The sequence below is a fragment of the Phacochoerus africanus genome, chromosome 11 (assembly GCF_016906955.1).
Source record: "Phacochoerus africanus isolate WHEZ1 chromosome 11, ROS_Pafr_v1, whole genome shotgun sequence".
Taxonomy (NCBI): Eukaryota; Metazoa; Chordata; class Mammalia; order Artiodactyla; family Suidae; genus Phacochoerus; species Phacochoerus africanus.
In genome coordinates, this window is record NC_062554.1 from 129,498,769 (window position 1) to 129,521,378 (window position 22,610).

The 22,610-nt window shown below is 38.6% G+C and overlaps 1 protein-coding gene across 7 annotated transcripts in view; it reads right to left on the reverse strand.

Moving 5' to 3' along the window:
- Positions 1-5,168: 5,168 nt before the first annotated feature.
- The window catches only part of RPS6KC1 (ribosomal protein S6 kinase C1), a 183,661-nt gene continuing 166,219 nt past the window's right edge, over positions 5,169-22,610 (reverse strand). For all 7 annotated transcript variants that reach the window (XM_047751827.1, XM_047751829.1, XM_047751828.1 and 4 more), the window contains 3 exons: positions 16,533-16,615; positions 15,356-15,451; positions 5,169-6,148 (listed from right to left, as the gene is read on the reverse strand). In XM_047751827.1, the coding sequence (XP_047607783.1) occupies positions 6,038-6,148; positions 15,356-15,451; positions 16,533-16,615 (290 nt within the window). In that variant the 3' untranslated portion in view covers positions 5,169-6,037. The remainder of the gene's footprint in view (positions 6,149-15,355; positions 15,452-16,532; positions 16,616-22,610) is intronic.

Here is a 22,610-nt window from a genome sequence, read left to right on the forward strand (position 1 = left end):
TTTGTTCCAACAGAAGCTTTCCTTTTCCCCAAACAAAATCGGGGGGGGGGGGGGGGAAACGTCCTGATGTTTAAAAATACTATTCAGAGGTCAAGGTTCTGTTCCAATACAGGAAGCCTTCCTGCAGTTCCTCAGAGCTCTCCTTTGTGTGACCATCATTCTCTATTTGTACCCTGCAACACAACATTCTGCCCTACTTGGTATTTATGCTCTCTTTCCCCTCAATTTTTTAGGTCCTTGAGGACAAGTCCCATGTCTTTTGTTCAGTGGCTGGAGATGCCTGTGGGGGGAGGGAGTAGACGAAGAGGAAATGAAGAGAGGAGCCCAGTGAGGGGACATGTTCAGTCCCCTCCCTCACAGTTCTCTTCGGCATTCAGAATGTTTTTGCTGAAGACAGGGCCTTCAAATTTCTAACACAGTTTCCTTCCAGAAGCACCCAAGACGACACAGTAGCAAAGACTTTTGGTTTTGCCAACACTATCCCTCCTTTCCTTATTTTCTATTTCACTACTGAGTCTTTTTTTTTTTTCTTCTTCTTTTTAGGGCTGCACCCAAGGCATACGGAAGTTCCCAGACTAGGATTCAAATCAGAACTATCCCTGCCATCCACAGCCACAGCCACAGCCATGTAGGATCAGAGCCATGTCTATGATCTACACTATAGCTCACGGCAACGCCCGATCTCCGACTCACTGAGCAGGTGGGGCCAGGGATCGAATCGGTGTCCTCATGGAAACTAGTTGGGTTCATTATCGCTGAGCCATAATTGAAATTCCAACTACTGAGTCAATTTTATGTCCACTTCCCATGGATAAGGGCATCAGCACACTGCAGTCATTATTCTGGCCCTGAAAACAGGCTCAAATCCCTTTACATTTGTCAAATACCATTTGACATTGGCCTCTTCGTGTGGGGCTGGTCAGACTCCTCCCTTGTGGATTAGCTTGAGGAGGAATTTGATCAACATTCCCAAAGGCCTTACCTTTTTGATATATTTTGAGATTTACAAAAGCAGGCTACCAACATCCACAGGTATGACTAAAGTAGGTTCATGAGCCTTTCTTCCTTTCCACATCCAGTGAGAGGTTTTCCTGACCAAGGAAATCAGAGAGGCTCCTTGCAGGTTCTCATGGCCTCTTTCTTTACTGCCGGCCACACCAGCTGTCTTCTTCAAGAAGGCAGAGCTAGAACTGACTCTGGATAAGCATGATACTTAATCCTTTCCAAACAGTTCACCACTTCTCCTGTGATAGGAGGAGCAGTTTCAGTTTTTGTCTAACTCTTGCTGGAGGAAGAACAAAGAATAGCGCTTTAAGTCTAACTCAGCAAAGCATGCTACTGCTCAGGTATCTGGGCCAACATGCCTGACCTGACTTCAGTGAATTTAACACTCAAGCTGCTTTCTCTCTCTGTCCACAAATTTTCTCTGCCGCCATTTCTCCCTGAAATGAGATGCCTGAATCAAGGGAAGAAGTCATGCGATAGGGACTAAAAACTGCAAAACTGCCACTGACTAAGTATCATCACAACTGTAAATCTTCCTAAATAAGCAATCTTGTTCTCCGGTTTCCTATTCACTGCCCTTAAAAGACGAAGTGATGCCAAGCCACAAAAACCTGTAGCACTTTGCCTCACATTTCCCTACTGCTACTATTTACAAGGTTACAGAAAGATAGCTGACTTCAAAGCTTTTGCCATTTAGTAGCCCTTCCACGTGAGGACTTAATATGAAATCCTTCAAATGAGCTGAGTAGACATCAAATACTCACAAGTCTAAATTACCTTGACTAGTAGCGATTAATGTTTTGCATTAAACAGGAACAGAAAGTATGATTTTGCACTCTAGGTCTGCCTGCCCAAGATGTGAGTCACATAAACACATGGCATATGATAGATGAGGGCAACAGGGGTAGGAATTACTGGGAAAATCACCACAGTTGTTGAGAAGGTCTGAGAATTGAGCACATGCAGGTGTGTCCTAACCTCCTTTCACCTCTATGTGATTCTACCTGAACCTTTGACTCTCCTTTTCCAGGGCAGAGCTGACTGTGAAATATCCTTCTAATATTTCATTCTGTTCACCATTTTTATAGCCACACAACCACTAAGGGCCATGCTACTGAGTGAATATATGGCAGCAACCCAAGTATCTGGAATTAATAAAGAAAATTTTAAGAAAGAGTTAAGGACCAAACCTTATATTTCAATGTTCATTTATCATATTAGTTCTGAAAATGACAAAGCCCATCATATACTTGTGATGCTTAGAACTCAACTGTGCCTTTCATTCTACAGGTGAAGGAACAGGTCTAAGAGTATTGCTTTTTGATTAAAGTTAAAAGCAAAGGCTAGTAGGTCACATAGATAGGACCAGGACACCTCTTTAAGACTTTCTATGATAATCCACAGTCTTCAAAGAAAGAATTTGAAACACCAGGCTTCATTATCCAGAGCATTTAGATATACCAGAGGTTAAATCAACTACTCGAAGAAGGGAAATGATCCATCTTACACTTTGGCCTTTGCTATAAAGTAATCCCTAAGTGAGTCCAATAAAGATGCTAGAAAGGGGAGTTCCTGTTGTGGCACAGCACAAATGAATCTGATTAGCATCCATGAGGATGCAGGTTTGATCCCTGGCCTTGGTCAGTGGGTTAAGGATCCGGGGTTGCCATGAGGTGTGGTGTAGGTTACAGATGTGGCTCGGATCTGGCATTGCTGTGGCCGTGGTGTAGGCCAGCAGCTGTAACTCCAATTTGACTCCTAGCCTGGGAACCTCCATATGCTGTGGGTGCAGCCCTAAAAAAATAAGACAAAAAACAAACAAACAAAAAAAAGATGCTAGAAAGGGCAAAGAACCTTCCTGTGCTACAGTGATATCAGTGATATTTCCTTCTCTGTGGTCACAAATTATGAACAAGTAAAATCAACTAGAGGCATACCACATGTGGGGTCCTGATATAGTGTTACTGGTCATAGTATAAGCATTATTTGTAGATTTTATATTCTTCACTTCATGCATTATCTGAGAGCAAAAACTCAATCTTGGTTCACAATGACTCTGAAATGAGATAGAAGAGGAAAAGCCTGAGGGTCAAAACACAATAGGAATTATAGCTATTTAAAAATGTTTAAAAGGCAGGTTTACATGTTAACAGGAGTTCAGTTATTACAACAAATAAGTTGAAAAGATCTATGTCTCAAAAAGTATTAACGTAAACGACAGTAAAAATAAACTGCTTAAATCACAGCATTCTTTTTCACTCTGACTCTGCTCAACTTACCCTTCTGTGAAATAGAAATGGTAGACTTTCATATCATGTCTTAAGATAAACGGCATTATGCCAAGTTACTGGCACCCTGTTGGAAAAGCTCTCTTACAAAGAACATAATAAAATAATAGTCAATGACATTGGTAATTTCATATAAAAATATAAAATCAAATGAGAGCAAGGACTCAAGCAGATGTTTGTACACCAATGTTCTTAAGGACAAAGTTCACAAAAGCCAAAAGGTGGAAATGCCCAAATGTCCATTGACAGAGGAATGGCCAGACGAAATCTGATAAACACATGCAATGGAATATTATGCAGCCTTTAAAAGGAATGAAATTCTGATACACGCTATAGCATGGGTGAACCTTAAAAACATTATGCTAAGTAAAATAAGCCAGACATAAAAGAACAGATAATATATGATTCCACTTTTTTGAGAGATCTGGAAGAGTGAAATTCATACAGAAAGTAGAATAGTGGTTACAAGGGGCTGAGGGGAGGAGGAGCGGGAAGTTATTATTTATTTAACGGGTAAGGAGTTTCAGTTTGGAATGATTAAAAAGTTCTAAAATGCAGTGGTGATGGCTGAATAAAAATGTGAATGTACTTAATACCAGTGAATTGTATACTTAAAAATGTTTAAAATGGTCAATTTTATGTTCGGTAAATTTTATTGCAATTAAAAAATCAAATGAGAAACACTAGGTAGTCAGTTCTACGATTTTGATTTTTCTAATATACATCATCAAGTAAAAACAGACTTGGATCCATCACCACAAGGCCATTTACCCTGTGTGTTTATTACCAAAATAATTCACACGCACCGTGATTATGAATGATGTATTGACATTAAGCACAAGTTCCAAACATCCAGAGAGAAAGAGCAAGAGAAACTAACGCAATGGAATTGTGTCAACACACTAACACAGCAACCATCTGTTGACACTGTCCTTTGAATCCAAGGGACCCAAATCATGTGGTAGGGCTGGGAGCTTCACCTTAGCTGTGAAGTCCTACTTTCATGTCATAGGGCACTTCTGGAAGGAAGCTCTGTAATGGCCAGCTCTAACTACTTGCAGATTTCCTACTAGTCCTACACAGGAAGTCATTCCTGTGTCTCACCTGCATGAGTTCCTGTTATGAGGCCAGGGGGCTGGTGAGTTGAAATCCAGTTCCAGGGAGTGATGTCATCTTGACTGAGCTATGATCCTGGTGACCTACTCCCCATCCTGGTGTTGTTGCAGCCCTTCAGCTGGGGTTCAGGTTATAAGGGGACCAAAAAGGAAAATGAGGGAGTAGGATAATAGAAAAAGGAAAAATGCTTGCACATTTCCTTTGTTTCACTAAAGCATTTTCTGCTTCCATTTAATCTGATGGGCAGACCTGGCTGATAGCAGCTGGAAGCTATACAGATGCTCTTGGAGTAGGGATAGGCTCTCAAAGACAAAGAATTAAAATACACTGAAAACTTTCATTATGTTGGTGGCTCCTAACCTGGAAATAGTGACTTTCTTCTTTGGATGAAGTTTAAAAAACAGATAATAACTTTAAAAATGTGCAAATCGTTGTAAACAATGCATGACTACAGGAGCTACCTTAGCAACATAAATAAATAACAAATACAAATGTCTGGAGATGCATAAATGCTCATATTCTTTCTACACAATGTCAAGTAGATTAGGAGGTCAAATCTGGAAATCCTGTCTAGTAAGTAATAAAATAGGATTGCCATTCAATCCCATTTAGATGAGATCCTTTGGTTCTTAGGATACTAAGCCAAAAAACTAAAATGAAGTCAAACATAAGAAGCAGAAATTGCTAACATTCCAAAATGAAAGTAAGAGAGGCCTTTGGAAAAAAAGGAAAATCTTAAGCAATTAAATGAAAGAGAAATTTAAATTTTTACCATGTTTATTTTACATCATGATTCTGTAGTTCTTATTAAGTTGATACAATTGGGGGAAATAAATACTCCCTTCCCTTTTCTGTTGCATATGTATTCGCAGGGGTAGGAAGAACAGAATATGAAAGAATGGGCAACGGGTGGAGAAAGTGGAAAAAGAGGTGGAGGAAAGGGACTTAGGGTTTATATGAACCCTCCTGCTGGCAGTACCAACCAGCAAAGTACAAGCTGACAACACGAAGTGTCTTCTTTTCACGTGGACTTCTGCAAGAATGAATATGGCGCCACATCTGACATACATATATATTAATTATATAGCATTGTGGTTCAGCTTTCCTATCAGACATGATGTGCATATTTTTTTCCACGCTTTTTAAGCTCTACAGATGACATTATTCATGAAGCACTTTTAGTATATTACCCAGCAAATATTAATTTGATCATATTAAACCAATCTTGCTTAGCAGATAGTACTGTCAGCTGCCATGTAAAGGTCCTCCTTTCAAGTTAACACTTCATTCTACACTTGGAGCTTCATATCAGAGGAAGTTCTTGAAAGGCTTTCCTCTTTCAGTTGGGTTTACAACTCCTCTGCAACACTAAAGGCAGGTAAAATAAAGATCACACCTTGGTTAAATGTTTGTACAGAACAGCCCCTTGCAAATGTGGCCAATATCTTGTCCATTCAGTAACTGTAAAGGAATTGTTCTCTTTCAGCTTTTTCTTCCCCCATTTCCTCTAAAGATCTTCATCCCAACGTTCTGGGGCTCCATAAGGGACCATGAGGCAGAGCTGCCTCTGTGCTGGAGATGCCTGTCACAGAGAAGATCAGAATGTGTGCAAGAACCCTGCATGATGTTCATCTCATCAGTTCTGCCCAATCCACAGGGGTAAAAAATGGATGAGATTTGATATCTTCAACACCAGCAACTCCAGCACCAAGACGCTCCACAGGGTTGAACTGTAAGAGCTTAAAAAAGAAGGATTTAGTGAGTAATGGGAATCCAACTCAAGAATTAAAGGAAAATAAAAGTATATGAAAGGAATGAACTTTTCAATTCAATTCCAGGAACAAATGGACTTAAGAGCCAACTATATATTTCCTTGAAAGGGAATTAGGTCAATAACACCACTCTAGCCGTGGGGTGGTGAGGAATACATCTGGGTTTATGGCACTTCCACTGATTTAAAATATGACCTTGAGTAACTTGCTTTGTTTCGCATCCTCATACAGTACAAAAGCATAGTTATACCTATCGATTCCCTATTCCAAAAGCACAATCATGACAGTAATTAAATATTGCACCAAATTCTGAGGGATCCGGTTACTCTTTTCATGATTAGAAAGTTAGAATACAGCTTGATGATTCCTAGTATATTTAAAGAATTGTGCAACTACCACCACAATCCAGTTTTGTCACCCTAAAAAGTTTCCTCACACTGTTTGTGGTTAATCTACATTTCCATCCCTATCCCTTGGCAACCACTAATTTGCTGTCTCCGTAAACTTGCTTTTTTGGGATATTTCATATACATGAAATCATAACACATGTTGTCTTTTGCAGCTGCCTTCTTTCACTTGGCATAATACTTCTGAGATTCATTTGTATTGTAGCAGGTATCAACAGACTGTTCCCTTTTATTTTGGAATAGCATTCCACTATTTAGATATAGTTCACCAATTAATGGACACACGGACTTTCCCGTTTGTAGCTATAATGAATAATACTGCTATTAACATTCACCTATAGAGCAGACACATGCTTTCCTTTCTCTTAAGGACACTTCCAGGAGAGGGATAGTTGGATCATGTGTTAAGTTTATGTTTAGCTTTTTAAGAAACTGCCAAACTTTCCTGCAGCAGCCGTACCATTTTACATTCCCGCCAGCCATGTATGAGAGCTCCAGTTTCTCCACATCTTCATCAACACTTTATACCATCTTTTTTATTACAGCCCTTCTGGTGGGTATTAATGTTATCTTTCCATGGTTGGAATTTATACTCCTTAATGGCTAATGATGGTGAGCGTCTTTTCATGTTAGTTTTAGCCATTTATATCGATTCCTTGGTGAATCTTCGCCCATTTTCATACTGAGCTGTCTGCTTACTGAGTTGCAAGAGTTCTTCATACATTCTGAATACAAGTCTTTTATCAGCTACATGATTTTCATATATTTTCTCCCAGTCTGTGGCTTGTCTTTTCATTTTCTTAATGGTATCTTTTGAAGTACAAAAGTTTTTAATTTTTTTTTTTTTTTTTTGCTATTTCTTTGGGCCGCTCCCGCGGCATATGGAGGTTCCCAGGCTAGGGGTCCAATCGGAGCTGTAGCCACCAGCCTATGCCAGAGACAGAGCAACGCAGGATCCGAGCCGCGTCTGCAACCTACACCTCAGCTCACGGCAACGCCGGATCGTTAACCCACTGAGCAAGGGCAGGGACCGAACCCGCAACCTCATGGTTCCTAGTCGGATTCGTTAACCACTGCGCCACGACGGGAACTCCAAAAGTTTTTAATTTTAATGAAGACCACTCTATCATTTTTTTCCTTTATGGTTCATGTATTTGGTGTCATATCTATTGATTCTTTTCCTAACCCAAGGTCATGAAGATTTATCCTATTTTTTTCCCAAGGTTTTTATAATACTAGCTCCCACATATAGGTCTACAATCTATTTTGAGTTAACTTTTGCATATGATATGAAGTAAGGGTCTTAGTCCATTTTGGTTTTAGCATGTGAATATTTGATTTTCCCAGCACCACATATTGAAAAGACCATTTTTTTGCCACCAAATTATCCTGGTATCTTTACTAAAAATCAACTGACAGTTTATTTCCAAACTCTCAATTCCATTCCACTGACCTATCTGCCTCTCTTTGCTCTACTATCACAGTAATTAAGTAGTTACTGTGGCTTTATACTGACTATGGAAATTGGTAGTATAAGTCAACCATCTTTGTTCTCTTTCAAAATTGTTTTGGATATTCTAGGTGCTTTACCATTTCATATTCATTTTGGAGTCAGCTAAAGGATTCCCAATTTTGCTGATCTTTTCAAAGAACCAACTTGTGATTTAATTTTTCTTATTTTTCTTTTCTACCCAGTAGAATTTTTCTCTTTCACTGATTCCTTCTTTCTTTCTTCTGTCTCCTTTGGATTTATTTTGTTTTTTACAGTTTCTTTTTCTAGTTTCCTCAGTTATAAGGTGAGATTTTCATTTGAGACCATTCTTCTTTTCCTACATAGGTGTCTAAAGCCATAAATTTTCCTTAAGAACTGATATAGCTGCATTTTATAAATTTCGATGTATATATTGTATATGTTCTTCCATTAAAAACATTTTCTGGCTTCTCTTGGGATTTCTTCTTTGAGTCAGATTATTTAGAAGTATGTTCTTTAATTTCTAAATATCTGATATGGATTCACCAGATCTCTTTCTGTTAATGATTTCTAATAAAAAAAAGTGTTGTGATCAGAGTATGTTATATGATTTCAATCCTTTTAAATATTGAAATTTGTTTTATGGCATAGCAAATGATCTATCATGGAGAACATTCTATGTGCATGTGATAAGAATGTATTCTGCAATCACTGTTCTATATTTGTCAGAGTTGTCTGATAATGCTGTTTGTCTTCTCTATGTTCTTGCTGATTTTCTATCAATTATCAAGAATGCGGTGTTGGAGCCTCCATTTATTACTCCTGGATTGCCTATTTTTTCCTTCGATTTGGTCAGGTTGCTTCATATATGTGGAAGCTATTATTAAAGCACATACTCTACAATTGCTTTATCTTTCTGTATGTATTGACCCTTTCATCATTATAGAATATCTTAGTCCCCGTAAGTCTCTCGTTTTCACATCTATTTTGCCTGGTATTCAGTAAAACCACTTCAGCTCTCTAATAGTCATTGTTTGCATGGTGTATCTTTTCCCACTCTTTTTCTTTCAGCTTACTCATGTCTTTGAATTTAAGTGTGACACAGCTTGTGCACAGATGGTTGGAGCTCACGTTTTTGTCCGGTTAACAATCTCTGCCTTTTGTCTGTCATGTTTAGACATTCATATTAAATGAAACTGTTGATATGCAGGGTTTGTGTTTGCCATTTTGCTACTAGTTTTCTCTGTCTACAGTTGTTTTTCTTCCTCTTTTACTGCCGCCTTTTGTGTCAAATACTTTTTTACTGTACTATTTCAGTCTGTCTATCAATTTTCTTTTACTATTTTTAGTGACTGCTGTCAAGATTACAATATACTTTTTTTTTTCTTTTTTGGCTGCCCCACAGCATATGGAGTTCCTGGGCCAGGGATCACATCCAATCTGTAGTTGTGACCTAAGTCGCAGGTGCATCAATGCAGGATCCTTAACCCACTGTGCTGGGTCAGTGATCAAACCTGTGTGCCAGTGCTCCCAAGATGCCACCAACTTCATTGCGTCACAGCAGAAACTCCTATGCCTCTTAATTTACCACAATCTACTTCAGATTAATACTGGCTTAATTCCAGTGAAATGCAGAAATTTTATTCCACTATAGTTCCATTCCTTCTGCCCTCCTGTTTTCTACTGTCATTAAACACCATACATTACATCTATATATGTTATAAGCCTACCAGCACAAGTGTTATAAATATTGCTTTGTACAATCTTACATCTTTTAAAAGAAACGAAGAAGAGAAATGAAAAAAATATAGTTAGTCATTTCTATTAACTCATATTTATCATTCTAGCACTCTTCATTTCCTCCTATGAATTTGAGTCACTATCTGGTAACTTTCAGCCTAAGGACTTCCTGTATTATTTCCTGTAAGACAGATCTGCTAGCAATGAATTCTCTCAGTCTTTGAGAATTTATTTCATTTTTATTTCAAAGGATAATTTTTGCTGGATATAGAAAATTCTTGGTTAACAGTTACTTCCTTTTAGCACTTTATATATGTCATTCCACTGTCCTCTGCCTTCCATCATTTTTGGTGAGAAGTCAGACATCAAAATTCCCTTGGATACAATGAGTTTTTTTTCTGTGACTGATTTCAAAATTTTCCTCTTTGTTTTTGTCTTTCAACAATGTGACTACCATAGCTCTATGTGGATCTCCTTGTATTTTCCTACCTAGGGTCCACTGAGCTTCTTGGATACATATCAATGTTCTCCATCAAATTGGGGATGTTTTCAGCCATTGTTTCTTCAATATTTTTCTCGCTGCTCCTTTCCCTATTTCCTCTCTTTTTGGAACTCCCCTTATATGCATATTGGTATATCATTTTATAGGTCTCTGTACTCCTGCTCTTCAAAGTTTTTTATCTGTTTTTCAGACTGGATAATTACTATCATTCTATGTTCAAGTTCTTTGATTATTCTTTCATCTATCTCAAATTGGCTGTTGAGATGCTCCTAATTCTTCATTTCAATTACTGTACTTTTCAACTTGAGAATTTCTTTTTTTTTTTAACTAATCTCTTTCTCTTTATTGAAGATTTATATTTGTTGTTTCATTAAATGTCTTATTTTCTTTTAATTCTTTAAACATAATATCCTTTAGTTCTTTGAACATATTTATATGTTCTGCTTTGAAGTCTTTGTTAAATCCAAAATATGGGGGCACTCAGAGTAATTTCTTTTTCTTTTTTGCTAGCCACATCTGCAACCTAGCAACATCTATAACCTATACCACGACTCACGGCAAAACTGGGTCCCTGATCCACTGAGCAAGAACCAGGGATCGAACCTGCATCCTCATGGATACTAGCTGGATTCATTTCCACTGTGCCACAATGGAAACTGCCAGATTAATTTCTTTTAACTGCTTTTTTCCCTGCCAATGGATCATACTATTTTGTTTCTGTAGATATCTTATATTTTTCTAAAAATGAAGCATGTTAGATAACATTTTAGTGACTCTGGAGTGTGATTTTTTTTTTGCCTCATGAAAACTGTTATCGTTGCTGTTGGTTGGTTTATTCTTTGTTTGGTAACTTGTTTAAGCCATATGTAAATCCGTCTCTCCACAGTAACAAGCAGAGATGGATACCTCTGATCATTTTTTTTTTACTTTTCATTTTTAAGCTTGGTTTCCTGAGGGCCACCCCTTCTGTTTACATAGTTCAGTGGTCAGTCTGTGACTGAAAAGCGGTTGCACTCAAATACCTTAGCCACTACAGCTTCTATCCTATGCCAAAGGACAGGAGGTCACAGCCAAAATTTAGGTCACTTTCAGCTCTCCTTTCCACTGAGGTCCTTCCCTGAACCTGCATACAGCCTCAGCATTGTTACTTGTGGCCTGCCCCAACCTGGCAGAACCTTCACACCTGACCGAGCAACCCTAGGCAGGAATGCCAGAGTCCCACCGTTCTTTCCCAAAGTTCAGCTGTTTCTCACGCACACTTTCCAAACTGTTGTATCCCTTTGATCAATTTCCAGAGCATCAGGATGGTTATTTTTGCCAATTCTGTCTAACTTTATAATTTCTTTTTTTGAGAAGGGAATTTGCCAACTTCCTCACATAGTTATAGCCATTCAAACTTGAGAATATTCCGAGAGCATATAATTTTTCCACAGAATTTAGTCAACTGCAACTGAAGTATTTAGATAATTACTTTACATTAATGGTTCTATACCTACAGAAAACCCCACTGTTCAAATTAAACCTTAACTTTTATTTATTATTTTTCCTTCCTTTCTAGTTTCTTATCCATAATTAATTCAATTATTTATATAAAAATCAACTGATTTATTATGTGCCAATCCACTATTTTTGAGACCTTTTCGACCTGTATCACCAGTAGTTGCCTCACTCTTATGCTAGCAGCCATAATTCAACTATATGCTTCATCAAATCATAAATTATTATCTGCCATGAACCTTCAACACTGCCTTATCAATAATAATAATACAAAACATTTATGTGACACTTACTGTGTGCCAGAAATGCTTAACAGAGGTTAATGCATTTAACTCACAACTCTGAAAAGTTACTACTGTTTTCTCTAATTTATAGATGAAAAAACAGAGGCTCGTGGAAATTGAATAACTTGTCTAAGATCATATAGGTAGTAAGTAACAAGGACAGGATCTGTATTCAGGTTCGAAGCCCCCAGAATCCACGCTTTCGACCACATTACACTGCCTCACAAGTGTGTAATCTGCAAATGCCAAGAATCAGTAACTTCACTTTGATGTTACCAAATCCACAAGGGGGGTGAGGTATATACTTCAAAAGACTCAACAGTCTTTTCATTTGAAATTATGTTACCTAGCACTCAAAATGACCACTTTTTATTAAAGCTAACTGCTCAAATAATTTTTATAAGATGCTAAAGTGTGTTAAGAGGAAAGGTGCTATTATAAAACAAGCATAAGGATATCTTAGATGTATCAAATCCATTTCCAAAATCAGACAATTCATATCTACTGACTGAAACATGGACGGTATCTTAATTCTTACCAGTGTTTGATCTTTTAGATTTGTATTAACTATAACCATAGCATTTTTAAAAATATTACAGTAAATATACAAATATATAAAATTTTTCCTTCTTGTTAGAGCTGGTTTTTCTACACCCATTCTTTCCAAAATATGATCTTGTTATGAAATTCCAATAAAGGTTTATATTTGGACTTTTACTAAAGTCGACTTACTTAGTTCATGAACTCTTCTATAAATTTACAAGTATAAATCCATAGGCAAAAGTATAAGCATTTTACCCACCATGACTGTCTTGCTTATTCTGCAATTTTAAATACTACCCTAGAGAGATCACATAAAGATTCTACCGCTTAAGAGAATGTGTTGGCCAGTGGCAAAACCAAGACAGTCACTGCCAACTTTCTTTCTCCTGCAGAATAGGCAATAAAGCTGAGAAATGGAGGCACAGATACTTGTTTCGAAGGCCTTTTTCTCATAGAATATCTTTCAACTACAAAGCAACAACGTCATCCAGAACTAAATGTACACTCCGAAGTACAAACATACATGCTCTGAGGATTCGTAAAATGTACACATCTTTTTAAATTGCACTTAAAATGTAACCATGTTTACTGAAGCACCATTCATTAGGACTAAGATGACTGAACCATGGGTACAGAGACTTAAGAAATCAAGGAAGAAAGCAAGAAGCTGAAAAGACCAAAGAGAGGAAAATCTCCCCAAAGCAGAGTAATTATTTCCATATAAATCATTTTGTGATTTTTCAAAATGACCTTTATGAACTGTGAGGTAGTGGAAGAGGAAAGTCAAAATGACAAATTGCTAATCATGCCAAAAGACCCCTTTTCCCTTTCCTGATGATGTTTCCTCAACATGAGTGGTAGTTTCCTTAGGCAAGTCAATGACAGATGCTCTTTTACTGCATAAGTTATACATATCTGTATTTGGGAACTTAACATACCTTATGCTCAGACTCCTTTACAACATAATTTCTAATAGACAGCAGGCCTTTATAATTAATGTGGGGAATTCTACTCTCAATATTATATAATAATGACTACTTCTTTAAGAAAGAGAAACAAGAAATAGCAGTTGCTAGCCTTCCTTAACTTGCCAAAAAAATACTTGGAATTTACCTTGCTGTGCCACTACAAATAAGATGAAATCAAATGAGTAGCTGGCCTTTTTTCCCATTAGAATAGAATGTTTCATGTATCTTGCATTAGCTCTTAATCCTTCTGCAAAGTGCACAGGGCACTCTCACCTCGCTATTTCCAACCTGTTTACGTTTCTTTACATGTTACCTACTCTGGGAAAATTAATCTTCCTGAGGCACAACTCTGATCCTTTTACTCTTGTGCACAAAACTCTAAATTTCAATTTTTTACTAAGTTAAATACTGTTATTCTCTCCTGGTGTTCATGAAAACAGAACCCCGTAAGAGAACCCCAACTTCTCTTTCTGTACTCACAGACTACTATTACTCATCTCTATATTCATCCCTGTACTCTAGACCAACCAAACATAAAGAAAATTTTATTGAAATATAGTTGATTTACAATGTGCTAGTTTCAGGTGTACAGCAAAACGATCCATATACATACACATTACATTCTCTTCCACTACAGGTAGATAAACCAACTTTTGATTTCCCAAATTGAGTCTTTTTGAGTATTTCCCTGCCTTTGTTCAAGCTGCTCACACCACCTAACTCTTCCTCCCACATCCAACTCTGCAATGCCAAAATTCTCATGAAGGCTCCACAGAAATAGCATGTACTATACAAAAATGTTCCTAATACCACCACTGCATCAACTCAAATACCTCTTTATCCTGACCTGCCCAAGTATTTTTTAAACTTCTCTGATGGCTTATCAATGCCATCTGTGATACAATTATCTGTGAGTCTTGCCGTTGTAGCTACTGTGCTTGCAAATATTTGTTGAATGGAACCCTCCCCTTTGTTCTTCCTCTTTTTACAAATTTTGTTTTCCCTAATTTAAAAAATAATTCATGTTTCATTAAACAAAAATTTTAGTTCTTGATCTTTTTCAAATAACCTTTCCCTTGATATTTTCACAAAGTATGGGGGGGGTCACAGGCCTGACAATTCTTGTGAGTTGCTGTGAGCCCATCATATGACAATGCTAACAACCCTCAGTGTACTCATCCAAACTCACTCTTCAAAACTAAAAGAGCATTTTAAATGTGGGTAATCACTTTAAGAAGCCCACTAGAGTCCTAAGCCTAACGCAGGGACATTGATCTTCCATTGTCAATAGTCTCCTTCTTCAAGGCCACCAGAAATACACTAACTGACACCGGTATTCAAGTTTTATGAATGGATCTATGAGTGATTTAACTTGGCCAGATCTTCTAACACTTCTCTCCTAAGTAGCCCATTTCTAAGTTTATAAATATGAATTAAAGATTGAAAACAGCCATCATATATGATGAGCAGCTCCAGACAAGCTAAAAGCAATACTTAACTCTCACACCTATACAGATACGTGGAACTGACTAAACATTAACCCGGATTTCAAAAAAAAAAAAAAACTCAGCAAGCTCTATTTTCTCTAACATCACCAATACTTAGATAACAGTAGAAGCCTAAAGATATACAGTACTAGTTCCATATTTGTAATTAGTAATGCATCTTTCTTGCCCAAAACTAACTTCTTTAAGGTTTTGGAGCTGTGGGCTCTGCTAATTTGCATGGCTGATACACTTGGCCAATAGGTCAATTAAATTACCTGTTGAATGAGTGAGCGAGCCTCTTCAGAGACACATTCTGGCATGTTCAAAGTAGTGTGGGTATTTATTCCTGCTGGATGGCACTCAACCAGAGTCTGAAACAATCAATCAGGTACACTTCTTATCCCAAACAACATCATATTCTGTTCCATCATGGAATTTATGGACAGCAAACACAGAAAGCTTAACAACCACCTTAACTGGAGGAGCAGTCTTCAACACAGTGCCCTCTGAGCAGCTTAGGGCAAGGGCTCTGAGCACACGGAACTTCTAACTGAAATGACGGCAGTCATCAAAATCACATCGGATGCTCATGCCACTCACACTTTTCCCTTAGTTATAAAAAGAATGGCTCGTAATAAAAAAGCCTACATTACATACAAAAACTAAGAAGGGACTTGACATCTCTGAAATTTTTTTAATGGTCTTGGAAATCTTCAAAGTTGAGAATTTGTTCATAATAATTCTTTACATATGCATGGAATTTTACGGTTTAAGTGTAGGTGACTTGCTATTCCACAACAATGTTTAGAGTTCAATATTATCTACGTATTTAAGGTAGATGACTACTTACAAAGGTATGACTATGTTTTCATCCCATTAAAATAGGGCAATCTGCACACTATTATCCTATTAAAATCTATTAACTTCAAATATCTTAGTTAAAAGTTACTGATCAGAGAGAGTATTAATTCTGTCCTTAAGCCAGAACAGGTAGAAAAAATTTACAGCACTGAGAAAAAAGATAAGGGTACCTTTAATATCTATACTATTTCTTTTTTTAATGATAATTCCCTCCTGGTTTCAGACAGGGTGTTTAAAACATACAGAGAATTCTAATAAATCCTACATAAACCTTACACATTCATTAACTCTTTTAAAATCGAATAGTACAAAAAGAGAAAGAATGTCTGGCCTTATATCTCACTAGGTACCAACATGGTGACATAACAGAATTTTACGATCAACTTATTCAATGTAATAACAATACTACTTTTCAAAAAAATCTAGAATCTTGATAACTTGCATTTTTCTGCCTACCCCTCCTCCTTTTTGATATCAAGGTTTTCTTCCTTAGTCCCTGATCTAAAAACTAAAGGCAAAGGCTAAATATTCTCCATCGGAAGTCAAGGTAGCATCTGGGTAAATTTATTAAACATCCAGGTCACTGCTTACCTTGCCAGTGAGAAGTTCAAAGAGGACAGCACCCAAACTCCACCAATCACAGGCTTCGGTTTCTTCTGTGATCGCTCCAACCTCTAAACACACCAAAAAAGGTTGATATTAAAATTCCAAAGGTCAATTAAACTTTCAAAATTAACATGTATTAGCAAGGTGACCTTTTTACTGCTGAGAGAGCACATACTAAATACTACTGGGCTTTCAAAATTCCTGAAAGTTACTTATCCCTTTGGTCACCTACTGCGGTTGCATTTTTTTTTTAAATGCAGTCATACATTAAACTGAGACATTTGTTCTTTAGTTGATAGAGGGACACCTTCAAGATGCTATACTTAAAAGTTACACGAACCTACCAGATCAGCACTTCGCTTAATTTTTCAAATTTGAGCATGTATAGCCAACCCTATCTCAGGGGTCATTTTTTGCTTTAGATATAAAGATTCCGGGTCTCAGAAGGAACTTCAAAAATTATTTAAACCAGTACTCATTACGCTTTTAGTTATGGATTAGGAATCAGGAACATGAAATGCCTTGTCCAACATCATATAGTAAATCAGTAGCAGAACCAGTTTATAGTATTAACCTCGCCTATGGTATCATTTTCAACTAAAGGAGAAGCATGCCAAATGCAAATTTACCCATTTTGTTATGGAGAAGTACAGACAGATATGCTGTTTTAAGCCACAACTGAAACTATCGGCTAAGATAAAAAAGGGCTTTTAGGATATCTCCAAATTACAGTTTTATCCGTGTTATACCAATCTCTCACCAGCACAAGTTCCTGAGATGTAATATGAGTTTGCAGGTGTCACCTTACAGGTTTCTCCACAAATCATCAATAACTCTTCCTCGTTTCACCAGTTTTGAGGCTTGTGGCCCTTATGTCATGTTTAGTGTCTTTGTGTCCTTTCCTAATGATGTCAGTCACTAAGCCTGAAAAATATCTGCCCTTTCATTTCCACTTGGCTGACAAAACACACTTATTATCTGTCTGCAAGTAGCCCACAACTCACAACAACAAGGCTGAAAAGGTCTTAAGCAGCTAGGTTGGAACTTGGACAATGATAATTGGAAGTGGTGCTCAAGTGCCCAGCCTTTTGTTATTATTATTTTTTATTTTACAGCCACGCCCACAGCACATGGAAATTCCAGGCCAGGGATTTCAGTAAAGAGAAGCACACTCTTCCCACTAGTCCTTCCCCAGCCTCTCCTCTCCCGATTGTGCTTCCTGGCCAATCCCAACCTCCATTCTCTAGCTGCTCTCGGCTAGGTGGTAAAAAGAAAACATAGATATTTAACGAATTCAAATTACTGTATGAATGACCAAAAGTCTCATAATCCTCCAAGAGCCATTTGCATTCATGAAATAGCGGCCTGTGTGGAAAACTAAGAACACCTGACTGTTAGCAGTAGAGGTTTACGTCCACGTATTGCGGCTCATCAGTACAATGAAATACGACTGCATGAGCGTTTTAAACGATGTACTCACACCAAGTTCAAATACATCAGTAAAGGTGTGGCTATATTAAGTTTTAAAAAACAAGCTATAAAACAACAGAATTTTAATTTTAAAAATACATATATTTTTTAAGTCTGGTAAGAAAATATAACAAAACATTTTAGTGGTTTGCCTCTGGGATGGTGAGATTTTTATTTTTATTTTCATACTTATTAACCTACATAAATATCTAAGTGGTATGATTTTAAATGTATAGCATGATGACATGAAAACATCCAGGCTTTCTGGAGTAAGGAAGATCAAGCTATACAGGCCAGTCTCCCTAAGAGTCTGTTTGCCTACCTACGTAGTTTCCTCGACACCTTTAATGCATCATATATCAGAGACAGCAGTGGACTGGGAATCAGGAGTCTTGGGTTCAGAGCTCTGGAGAATTCACATGATCTCAGCCGTAACACAATTAGATCTCAGGGCCTCTAGGCTACATTTATCTCTAAATTCGACAATTTTGATATTAAGAATTTCCTAGGAGTTCCCGTCGTGGCGCAGTGGTTAACGAATCCGACTAGGAACCATGAAGTTGCGGGTTCGGTCCCTGCCCTTGCTCACTGGGTTAACGATCCGGCGTTGCCGTGAGCTGTGGTGTAGGTCGCAGACACGGCTCGGATCCTGCATTGCTGTGGCTCTGGCATAGGCCAGTGGCTACAGCTCCGATTCGACCCCTAGCCTGGGAACCTCCATATGCCGCGGGAGCGGCCCAAGAAATAGCAACAACAACAACAACAACAATAACAATAACAACAACAAAAAGACAAAAAAAAAAGAATTTCCTAAAGTAGTGATTCTCTTAAGGGACAATTCCTTGGGGACTCTCATTCAAAGTTCTTACAGAACACTGCCCAGATTAAAATACACTGCCCCCGCCCCATTCCCAACCTCCCCACAGAGAGCCACCATCACCTTTGGACGAGTGCTCTAGAAACTTTAGAAAGGAGGCGTGTTCTGAGAAACTTTAGACAAGTAAAAGAAATTCAACACAGTCCTGTCATCAAATATAACCATGTACACATCTCCTTCCCGTCTCAAGGAGGCAATGGACTCCATCATTTCTGTGTTCAAAATTCTGAAACGGCTTCTCTCCGACCATTAAATAACATTCAAATGTCTTGCTGAATCAGGCACATATAAACTCAGGCCTCCATAACAAGGTCTCAACCTATCAGACTGATTCAACACATACAAGCAGCACAAACCAGGCGCTCTGCTGGGCACTGTTCCTCCGCAGAAGCCCACTCAGTACCTTGCTAGAGAATGTGAAACTAAAATCAGTTCGCCCAGGAGCACGGTTAATGGCTTTATTTCTAAATATCTTTTTGCTCAAGAATCCATGTCATTTTCTTTCATCAAATAGCAAATAGTATATACTCCTTAGTTATATAAAAGGTATTAAATGTTCACAGCTCAAGACCCCAAATTACTGATCAGCCATCTGTTTTGACTGTGCCACCTCCAAGTCTCACTTTCCACCCATGAATGTTGCTAGCAGGCACATAATTGCAACAATAATAGGCAGGACAATAAAATAGTAGCTAATGTTTGTTGACTGCTTACTACATGTAAGGAACCGCGTTTAACATTTTATATGACTTATTTAACATTTCCAAGCTTGCTTATGTAGAGCTTACTTGGGTAGAATGAGTTTGGAGGAGAAAGGATACTATATTTGTGTGTTTGGGGGAAAAGAGAAACATCTGACCCAGTCTGTGAAAATTAATTTGATGGTTTTATAGGGTCTAACAACATGCCCTGAGGTGCTCCAGACTACAGCCACACCCAAGTCTCTGCTCACAAAGGCTTCCTGCTAGAACTGAGCAAAAGGTCACTGCGGAAAGTCTATGCAGTGTAATCAATGGCTAATACAATTTATAAAGGGACCTTTTAAATTCAGCGAAAGGTCCAAAGCGCCACTACCAGTGTAACTTAGACCACCAAAAGCTACACGGATGCCTGCTTCCCATGCTACTGGGAATGTGCACTGGGGGTGAAATGTGTCACTGTGTTAGCTCTTCTTTTCTTTGGGGGGGGGGTGGTCCTTGATGCCACCAGATAAGCACATTGCCTCCTCCTGAGCATCAAAGGTTTCCTACGTGTGAGACAGGGTGGGGTACTGTTCTACTATGAAAAGAAACAGAACCTAAAACTTGCATGGATTTGTAAAGTGAAAAGATTTCAAAGAAACTTAAGGATCATATCTCACTGGTTTTGGAGGTCCCCATTTCATCATCTCTACCGTCAGAAGCACTTGGGGAGAAAACTTTGAGAGGCACTTCAGGAGATAGTCAAGGTGTTATCCTTTAATGGTCCCCCCCCCCCCCCCCGCCAGCTGTACAGCATGGGGATCAAGTTATTCTTACATGTATACATTTTTTCCCCCACCCTTTATTCTGCTGCAATATGAGTATCTAGGCATAGTTCTCAATGCTACTCAGCAGGATCTCCTTGTAAGTCTATTCTAAGCTGTTCTTTACTGGTTTCTGAACTTGCTCAACTAAGGAGTCTAAGAACTAGATTCATTGGTTTTATGCTGCTTTGAAATCCCTCACGACTTCCTGCCCGTCCTTAACAGGGAGATAATGACCAACACACCGCTTCAAATGTGGATTGTCACAGCGTCTGATGACCCCAATCTGACTGTGAGGCAACACTGATGGCAGCAGGGGCCCAAGCAGGCCCTATTTACTTCCCACTCTCAGTCGGCTCGCTGTCTAGTCCAGGATGCAGGTCGCCCAAGTGACATGTGATGGAATGGCTGGGGACACTCCAGCACTGTCACCTCCGTTGACCTCACTCACTTCCGTTTCCTTTTTGATCTCCTTCACCTTCCCCTGACAGGCTGCTTCTTTTCCCCTTCTCCTAATCTCTCTTCCCTTCCCCCTCTTGGGTGAGCTTTTTAAACAGCTCTTGAGTCTAAAGAGACTGCTGATCCCAATCTAAGAAAAACTGCTTTTGAAAATATGAAGGCAACTAGGCCGAACGTCATCTTCAATCTAAGTGGGCTAATAAAGATGGATAGCAACTCTGTTTTATTTGTTTGTTTTTGTCTCTTTGTCTTTTCAGGGCCGCACTGCCGCATATGGAGGTTCCCAGGCTAGGGGTCCAACTGGAGCTACAGCTCCCGGCCACAGCCACAGCCACAGTCACACCAGATCTGAGCCGCATCTGAGACCTACACCACAGCTCACAGCAACGCCGGATCCTTAGCCCACTGAGAGAGGCTAGGGATCGAACCTGCAACCTCATGGTTCCTAGTCGGATTTGTTTCCACTGTGGCACAATGGGAACTCCGGATAGCAACTTTGAAAAGTTCATTTTTTTCCCATTGACAGCTGGAAAAAAGACACTGAACTAGTTTTAAATCCTTCCCCTTAACAGAGCAGATTGAACCACTTCAAGATGACGTTATTTAAGCAGGGATTCATTAATTAACGTGAAACTGGCATCATGACCAACTGTCCTTGATCTTAATAGATGACTCTGAACTACAATAAAGAGCTCTGTATTCAGATAAGGCACAAAGAAGAACTTGTTAACGGCTAAGGAAACTTAAATACTAGAACAACTGGAAGCGGGCACTTATAAAATTTCTTCTTTAGCGTTTTAAAACAGAATTCCATTTTCCTTTAATAATCAGGATGAAGGATTTTGGCTTTCTCATATCCCTTATAGATCAATAATTCTTAGATCAAAATTTTAGGAAAACCCTGAAATTTCATTGCCAAACAGAAGCTTGAGGTTGTTTGGCTGTCAAAACCAATACTCCTAAAATTGCTTTAACTGCAAAATCTACACAAAAATTTAAGCCTAAACCAGGAGTACTGATTCATACATAAAGCGATACGATAGCTACTACAAACACTAGTCAGGTTTGCAGTCAGGTACAGGCGTCCAATGTCAAAAGCAGAGAATGTAGAGAAATAGCAAATTTGTGAGACTACTTTTAAAGTATAACATAGCAAAGCTGAGAAATCCCTTTAAACTCCTACCCTGAATCTTTTAAATCTCTGGGGAAAAAAGCAGAAAAACTTTTTAGAGGATAAACTGGACCACTGTTTCATCAATTTTCAAAATATTTTCCCCACAAAACCCAGCATGTCCAGTGTCCACGCATGCCCCTTCCCCCAACACTACACATTCTATATTTGAAGTTTCCGAGGTGGTAAAGCAGTGTCCTTGTTCTCTCCAAGTGCAGCAGAGTTATAGGCATTTTAAGCTGGGGGGCGGGGGGGCAGGGGGCAAAGGAATACACTATTCCCTAAGAAAACAAACAAAATTCTGAGAACATTCCCACAAAAACTCAAAAAGAGATGATATCAAAGAATCCTGGATGTTTGTCTTTGAGTCAAAGAAATGTACCGACAGGGCTCCAGTTTTGCTACCATTTGAGCCTGGCTGGGTATTTCAGCTTCTCTGAAAATGAGGACAGCCAGACCTCTAACCATTTTTCTACCTGTAATTTTATGACCCTGCAAGTGTTTTCAAAAGCATTCATCGGCATTTCTCATAACTTCCTCTCCCTCCATTGGCCTAAGACGCCCAGGGAGTGGGTTATGCCA